This window comes from Quercus lobata, chromosome 4 (genome assembly GCF_001633185.2).
Source record: "Quercus lobata isolate SW786 chromosome 4, ValleyOak3.0 Primary Assembly, whole genome shotgun sequence".
NCBI lineage: Eukaryota > Viridiplantae > Streptophyta > Magnoliopsida > Fagales > Fagaceae > Quercus > Quercus lobata.
In genome coordinates, this window is record NC_044907.1 from 10,021,493 (window position 1) to 10,029,919 (window position 8,427).

Below are 8,427 nucleotides of genomic sequence, written 5' to 3' on the forward strand. Positions count from 1 at the left end.
TATCGGATTTCAAAGTAGAGGAGATTCAGCAGGCCTTAAAGCAGATGCATCCCACCAAGTCTCCGGGTCCGGATGGTATGTCTTCTATATTCTTCCAAAAATATTGGGATATTGTTGGTCCTCATGTGGTTGATTGTGTTCTTAATATCCTTAGAACAGGGGTTTTTCCTAATGGTTTAAATGACACTTATATTTGCTTAATCCCAAAAGTAATCTGCCCCCAAAAGATGACAGAATTTCGACCCATAAGTCTTTGTAATGTTATATATAAACTTGTGTCAAAAGTTTTAGCTAACAGGTTGAAGACTGTTCTTCCGGATGTTATTTGTGATGCTCAAAGCGCCTTTGTTCCGAGAAGGCAGATCACAGATAACGTTTTGGTAGCCTTCGAAGTTATGCATTGTATAAATCAGAAGAGAAAAGGGAAAAAGGGTTTGATGGCAATAAAACTCGACATGAGTAAGGCGTATGATCGAGTAGAATGGGCTTATTTGGAGGCAATGATGTGCAAATTGGGATTCCATCAGAGGTGGATAGACTTGATGATGATGTGTGTGACCACAGTTTCGTACTCTGTACTTATAAATGGTGAGCCAAAGGGGAGGATTGTTCCAACCCGTGGGCTTAGGCAAGGGGATCCGATTTCTCCGTATCTTTTCCTTTTGTGTGTGGAGGGTCTCTCGGCTATGCTTAGAAAGGTAGATTATGGGGAAATTCCTAGAGGTATAGCGGTGTGTAGGCAAGCTCCCTTGGTCTCCCATTTACTTTTTGCTGATGATTGTATTGTGTTTGGCGAAGCCTCAAAGGAGGAAGGGCTTAGACTTTTAAAAATTCTAGAGGTGTATGAAAGGGAGTCGGAGCAAAAGCTAAATAGAGAGAAGACTTCTCTCTTTTTCAGCAAAAATACAAGTGAAGAGGTTAAAGAAGAGGTGAAAGATATGTTTGGGGCACAAATCATCCACCAACATGAACGTTACTTGGGTTTGCCCACTTTGGTGGGGAGAGGAAAGAAGAAAGCCTTTCACCGCATTTTAGACCAAGTGGGTCGAAAAATTGCGGGATGGAAGGGAAAGTTGTTGTCACCGGCTGGTCGGGAAATCCTTATTAAGGCCGTAGCCCAAGCCACCCCAATGTATACGATGAATTGCTTCAAACTCCCAGACTCTTTGTGCAATGAGTTGAACACGAAGATGAGAAACTTTTGGTGGGGTCAACGTGACAAGGAAAAGAAGATGGCTTGGTTAGCTTGGGAAAAGATGTGCACTCCGAAGTCGGAAGGTGGGATGGGTTTTAAGGACCTTAAAGCATTTAATTTAGCTTTGCTTGCAAAACAGGGTTGGAGGATTACCCAAGACTTAGATTCCTTAGCCCATCGAGTTCTTAAAGCTAAATACTTCCCGGATTCAAACTTTTTGGAGGCTCAATTGGGAAAAAACCCCTCTTACACTTGGAGGAGTTTGGTGGCTGCTAAGGGGGTCCTTCAACGTGGTTTGAGATGGAATATTGGAAATGGGAGGAAAGTGAAGATATGGACAGATAGATGGATCCCAAGTCCTAATTCGTTCATGGTTGTTAGCCCTCGGCCTCAAAATGATGAAAATAAGCTTGTGGCGACTCTTATTGACCATGACTTGGGAAGGTGGAAGACAAGTGTGGTGAAAAACAGTTTCTTACCGCATGAAGCAGAGACTATTCTGAGTATCCCAATCAGCCAAAATCTGCCTGATGATACTTTGGTTTGGGCATGGACCAAGAAAGGTATTTTTACGGTTAAAAGTGCATACCATGTAGCACACGGGTGGATAGTGGAAGAAAAGGGTTCTGGGGCAGGGGGTGAGGAATCAAATTTGAATAGGAAAAAGGAGTTTTGGAAGACTATTTGGGGATTAAAGTGCCCAAGTAAAGTCAAACACTTCCTATGGAGGGCCTGTAAGAATATCCTTCCTACCAATCACTGCCTTTGGCTCCGAAAGGTATCTAAAGAAGATGGGTGTGGGCTGTGTGGATTGGTTGAATCATCAGGCCATGCCTGTGGGATTGCTGGATGGCAGATGCAGTTTGGAAGGAGGCTAAGGTGTCTTTGCAAAGGGGCTGCCTTCCTCACCGGGACTTCATTGATGTGGTTTGGAAGTTTTGGGAAAATCGAAGGGATGGAGAACTAGAGCGACTGGCGTGTATAGCGTGGTGCATATGGAAGAATCGGAATGCAGCAAAGTTTGAAGGTAGATGTAAAGAAGCGAGAAGAATTGTGTTTGAAGCCAACTCTCTTGTGGAGGAATTTTGTCAGCTTGCGGTCCCAAAACAACCTGCCCAGCCGAGAATAGGAAGATGGATGCCACCGCAGGAAGAATGGTATAAGGTAAATGTGGATGGGGCGGTCTTTAAAGAGTTAGGCTGTTGTGGAATTGGGATAGTTATTAGAAATGAAAGGGGTGAGTTAATGGGTGCGATGAGTAGGAAATTGGGCATCCCGCTAGGAGCTTTGGAGGTGGAAGCAAAGGCCTTTGAAGAAGGTTTGCAATTTGCTGAGGACCTTGGACTGAAGCAAGTTGTGCTGGAAGGAGACGCGAAAGGTGTGACAGATGCGCTAATGGGTAGTAGCTCCCCCCCTATCTCTATTCAGATGATCATTGAAGGTATTAAGAGGCAGAAGTATAACGCCCTGGTGTGGAAAGTAAACCATGTAAGCAGAATATACGACATGGCTGCTCACTTATTAGCTAGAAATGCTCAGTTTGTTTCTGACAGTGTTGTTTGGGTTGAGGAAACCCCTCCTTTTATTGAACTTCAAGTTTCAAAAGATGTATTTGGCTTGGACTTTTGTCCAGTTTAATGAAAGTTTGTTGAAGTTTGAACATCAAAAAAAAAAAAAAAAAAAAAAAATAGTATTCCTTGGTTATATAAGAATTTCAAAAAGTTGTGGGCATGGCCTCCCCAACTCCGAGTCCCCTCCTACCTTGAGGTTATTAGTAGAAAAATAAATAAATAAATAAAAGTTTACATATCATTAAAAATAAGATAGATGTAATGTGAAACTCATATATTATAAGAAAGAGATCCATAATTTTTAATTTTTTTTTAATACAAGATAGAAATCTTATTTTAAAATAATCTAAAATGTATATATTTGTAAAGTTTCCTCTTAGAAATTTCAACCTTAACTTTTGCCTTTTAACTCACAAAAACTTTGTACTTTTGATGTGACTATTTGCGTGGTGCTCATATATAATTTCCAATCTAATACTAACCATAACATTGCACGACATAAATTTCGTCTAAAACACCATAACAGGAAACACCATAAAAGGAACCGGTTCTAAGACAATTTTCAACTTATGACAATAATGTATCAATAAAGAAGGTGTGGCAGTCACATAACGATAACGGTCTAGGTGGAGTTAATCTCTAGTTTGAAAGTTTAAATCACAAGTAACTGCACTTCTCTTCAAAAAAAAGAAAAAAGAAAAAAGAAAAAAAAGTAACTGCACTAATAATTAATAATAATACTAATAATGCAGAAAAAGATCTCAGCAAAAAATAATGCAGAAAAAGAAAAATAGTAATAGTGATTGTTTAAGTTTGTACTACTTTACTCTGAGTCTTTGACAGTGCCTTACACGACCTGTAACTGTAAAATATGAAAACAAGGAAAAAAAAATGCTGATAAAGCTTGAGGTATGTGACATGTGAATGTTTCTCCCTTTTCAGTTTTCAAGCAAAAGGTCAAGACCATATATAATTCTATATATCCCTATCTGATCCAATAGGTATTCACCAATCTTAGCCGTCCAAATCTGTCACTACAATGATCCTCAAAACTCTCAAAACACACCCAATTGACTCCTATTACCACGTGCTCAGAGCTTCACCCATTGGTGCGTGTGATGAACTTGCTGTATTAGGCACGTTTATATTTCATGATTCATCAACTCGTGTGGGTCTAAGTTCTAATCTAAAACTCTCACATATTCTTTTGCTGAGACAGAAATGATGTAAGATGTAAAAGCTCCTCGAGTGAAAACTAGATTATCTGACCAACAAAAAATATAGGCAGCTACATCATCAATATCATCGGCTACAGCACAAACAAAACACAAAGATTTCAACAACATTCTAGACAACACCACCGCTACTACCGTCAGCCTCAGCTGCCATTGATGGGTGCTGCAGAACCTGTAAAGATACTATCTTTTTATCCATTTATTCTTAATTTTTTTATATTTTTTTTTTAATGGGGTTTTTGCTTATTCATGTGCTAAGAGTTGTGTGTGTGTGTGGGGTGCTAGGTGGAGGAGAAGAAGAGTGATGGAGGTGAAGTGAAAGAAGAGAATGAGGAGAAAGAAGAGGAGGAAATGAAAGATGTGGAGAAAGGTGAGGTGGGTTTTCAAGAACGTGTGGTTGAGAGCAATAACCATGGAGAATTTCAGCTTTCAAGGATGCAGAGGCTGAATCCATCAAACCCTTTAAGGATTGTTATTAACAGTGCCACCAGAGTTCCAACTACCTCTCCATCTCAGCGTCCTTCTCAGCCTCCTCCTCCGCCGCCTGCTCATGCTCAGCCTCCTGCTCATGCTCAGCCTCGGTCTACACCAGCACCCACCCCACAAGTAAGTTAATTAAATAAAATTTTCTTTTTTCATAAGTTTACACAAAAGGTATATTTTTTGAATTTGGTAGCTTTGCAAGTTTCATTGCAAAAATTTGCAAAGGTGTTTCTAAAAAATACACAAATTTTGTTTTAAATCTTGTTTGTATTTTACTAGTCATAGCACATATTTATACATTTTTTTAAGTTTATTATCTGAATTTTACAAGTATTGTTTCATAGTCTGCAAAAGGAGAAATTTTTTTGAACCTTTTTCTAGTCTGTCATCTCAAAAGAACTTGTCTATTTTCTTATGGGTACAATTAGAAGTCAGTTTTCATAAGATTAAAAAATAATAGCATATATATTTTCTGTTCACAGGTGGCAAATTTGAATTTTTCTGGCTCTTTCTTACTATCTCTCATGTCAAGTTTCATGTAACTAAAGAATGCGTTGAAATCTATGCTTAATTTTCAAGTCAAGAATGTGATTTTTTTTTTTTTGGTTTCTCTCTCTTTTTGCACAGCCGCCATCAGTGACAACACTGAATTCAAGAGCTTATACAGACAGAATATCTCTGTTTCTGTTCCTTCTGCACATGGTTGCTGCTGTTGGGTTAGTTTGTTTTCTTATATTCAAGGGAATTCAAGGCCTAATACAAGCGTCAGATTCTATTAAAACGAAAGAGAAAAGGGTGTTGCAGTTTTATCTGCCACAAGTTGAAGCTGCATCTTTTTTGAGCATTACTCTTGCATTGGCATGGCAAAAGGCAGTCAGGGAATGGCCTCTATTTATGGTTCATTTCATACTATGGAGCTCTTTTGTAATGTCCCTATCTGCTGGAATTCTCCTTATTTGCTTCCAAAAACCTGCCACTGAAGGCATTGGAGTCTGTTTTATTGCCTTTGCAATTGGCAATGGATTGTATGCTTGTTGGGTCACAACGCGAATTAAGTTTTGTTGTAAGATCTTGATGAAAGCACTTGAACCTGTTTCAAAATTCCCTGGTTTGAGTCAACCTGTTTATTGGATGCTTGGGGCTGGATTCTTGTGGATGTCCCTATGGATTTTAGCTGTGATTGGAGCTTTGAATTTCTACTTTCCCCCATTGATCATTATTGCATTGGTTTTGAGCTTGCTTTGGACTGCTGAAGTAATGAGAAATGTTGCTAATCTAACAGTGAGTAGGGTAATTTCTCTGTATTATCTCAGGGGAATGCAATCTAATACTCAGTTCTGCTTCCAGAGGGCCATGACTCTGAATCTTGGTAGTGCTTGTCTAGGCTCTCTCTTTGTGCCTGCAATTGAGTCCCTGAGAATTGTTGCTCGGGGTTTGAATTTGCTTGAGGGAGAAGATGAGTTCATGTTTTCTTGTGCACATTGCTGTCTCAATATCATGGATTCCATCTTCAGATATGGAAATGGCTGGGCCTATGTGCAGGTATTGTCACTGAAAATCCTTTTATGCTACTGAATTTTCTTCACTCTAATGACATTACCCCTAGAAGACAATATGTGGTATAAGTACAGGAATGATTAATCAGAGACAACTACTAATGTGTCATAGATAGTTCACGGTAAAAATGGTTCTATTTGAAGGGGGAAAATAAATATGATTATGCTATGCAATTAAAATTTGTTGCTAATTGATCACTGGTTTAGAAGCTTTGGATGATTCACTGCTACTTATCTATAGCATTTAAATATGGATTATGATAAAGACTGAATTTTTTAGTTGCATCAATGTGGTGATTGAGATAAAAGTAACATTCCTTATTGTGCCAAAAAGCAGGAATTTCATTTTAAGTTGAACTTTAGTAGATGCCGCTTCTTTGTCAAAATAATTTAATTTGATTTAATTAGGAAATGTGTTTCTAGGGTCATTCTCAATTTTGTATAGTAGTCTTGAAGGTCTCTTAAGATTTTCATGATGCTTGTGTATTAATTTTAAAAGATCAGTGATATGCTTTTGTTTTTGCAAGTTATCATAGTCAATTCACAATATTTAATGTGATTATTTTACAAAGACGGAATTATTTACTGTGCCATCATTATCAGAAAGTCAATGCGGTCCATCTAAGTTTCACACGACTGCATTTTTAATCAATTGTTTAAGACTAATTTATTTTGAAATGTTACTTAGCTTTGTTTTAAACCATTTTCCAGATAGCTGTATATGGAAAAGGTTTTGTAAAGGCATCACAAGACACTTGGAAACTCTTTCAGCAGCAAGAAATGGAACGTATTGTCGATGCGGACATAACCAGTGCAATTTGCTTCCTAACAGGAGTCTGCAGCGGCTCCATCTGTGTCATAGTTGTGGCTGCTTGGACCGCCAGACTGTACCAAAATTTCACAGCCACCGTTTCACTCCTTGCATTCATCATTGGATACCTCATGGTTGGTAGCCTTATTTGACCAATCTCAATTTATTTGATTCTTTATCTATACATTCCCATCATGTCATCAACTTGTGTATTATTTAATCATTATTAGTCCTCTATTCAATTAACTTAATCAATTTTTATTACTATGCACCAGACCAGGATTGCCATGGCAGTACCACATGCCTGCGTGAGTAGCTATTATGCTTGCTATGCAGAGAATCCAGAAAACAGGCTGTTTGATTCAACAATAAAGGATCGTCTTGGCATGATTAAATCTGGCCGCGATGTGGTTGTGCCCACACCTAGAGTGCCCCGCCGGTTTAATGCAACATAGCCTAAGCTCAATTTCTCCTACAAGGTATGAAAATTATTTGAGCATCATTTTGGTCATACTATCAAGATGTACCATAATTTTGTTGCCCCCAATTGGGGTGTTAGACTTGACCAAACCCAACCGAGCTTGAGCTAAAATTTCTACAAACAATGGTTGAGGTGGAGGTCTTCATGACAATGATTTTGAATGTGAAAGTTCAACCATTATCAGATGTTTGGTCTTGGAAGGAGTGGGAGAGCCCACTAAGATTCCAATAAACAAGAAGCTATAAGACAAATTGTCTTTTGGTCATGTCCTTCGTATATATATTGGATATTCCATTGTAAAAAGTCCCACCATTATTTTATTACTCTTATCTTTCTTGGTTAAACCCATAATTGATTTATTTATTTGTTTAACTTTATCTAATCTTGTAATAATCTCCCTGAGTTGTGCACGAGACTTTCTACTTTATCTTTGTCGAGGATTTAAATATAGGATTGCCTTGATTAAAATAATGTTGAGAGCCTATTGTGCGTTTGGTTGGGTCACTAAGGTGGGTTAAAAAATGACTTGTGCAATGTGCATATTGAGTCTAAAATTGTAAAATGGACTGAATTGTGTGCCTATGTTTATTTTGGTTTTTCCTTTTCCCAAATAGGCAAAGTTGATCTATACATGGACAGTCATAGTTCAACTAGTAAAGTATTTTGCCGTCAAATAAGATATTTAGAGTTCGATCTCCGTCTAAAGAGCAATTATCAAGAGTGGAAGTCATAGGTTGAGACACTACCAAAAAAAAAAAAAAAAAACTTTGCTTAACTAGGTTGCTAGTTAGTAGTTATCCACGAAAGCTTAAAGTTAGTGATTCATCTACCAATAGGCAAAAGAAAATATAGAAATTTTATGCTTTAAGTGGAAGCAACTGTTACATGTAATTATTATCATAGAAATTTATATATACTTAAAAAAAAATTTCCTGTTTGAAATTCAGACAGAGAGTCAGTGCTAGTCTTCAATTTATTTAAGGCATACCTTCCGTTAAAATCATCAAAGCCATGTGGTCCTTCTTGCTTTTGCATTGGTACCGTACATTCACATGCCTATCCAATTTGTTTTTTCATTGAACAAGACAAAGTCTT

At 37.9% G+C, this 8,427-nt stretch overlaps 2 protein-coding genes across 2 annotated transcripts; both read left to right on the forward strand.

Annotated features, from left to right (window-relative positions):
• The first annotated feature begins 2,332 nt into the window (after positions 1 to 2,332).
• On the forward strand, positions 2,333 to 2,833 carry LOC115984562. The gene has a single exon (XM_031107591.1). The coding sequence runs from the start codon at positions 2,333 to 2,335 to the stop codon at positions 2,831 to 2,833; it is 501 nt and encodes a 166-aa protein (XP_030963451.1).
• A 1,112-nt stretch (positions 2,834 to 3,945) lies between these two features.
• LOC115985402 (protein PNS1) lies at positions 3,946 to 7,704 on the forward strand. The gene is made up of 5 exons (XM_031108344.1): positions 3,946 to 4,175; positions 4,287 to 4,607; positions 5,112 to 6,026; positions 6,752 to 6,985; positions 7,127 to 7,704. Exons 1-5 carry the CDS (start codon positions 4,158 to 4,160, stop codon positions 7,304 to 7,306), a joined length of 1,668 nt encoding a protein of 555 aa, XP_030964204.1. The 5' UTR covers positions 3,946 to 4,157; the 3' UTR covers positions 7,307 to 7,704.
• Positions 7,705 to 8,427: the final 723 nt, after the last annotated feature.

Bases quoted from the DNA above. Each gene is read 5' to 3' on its own strand.
- LOC115985402 (XM_031108344.1), top strand. The intron at 4,608-5,111 runs GTAAGTTAATTA...CTTTTTGCACAG, and splicing joins CACCAGCACCCACCCCACAA to CCGCCATCAGTGACAACACT. The intron at 6,986-7,126 runs GTTGGTAGCCTT...ACTATGCACCAG, and splicing joins TCATCATTGGATACCTCATG to ACCAGGATTGCCATGGCAGT.
- LOC115984562 (XM_031107591.1), top strand. From the start codon at position 2,333: ATGCCACCGCAGGAAGAATGGTATAAGGTAAATGTGGATGGGGCGGTC.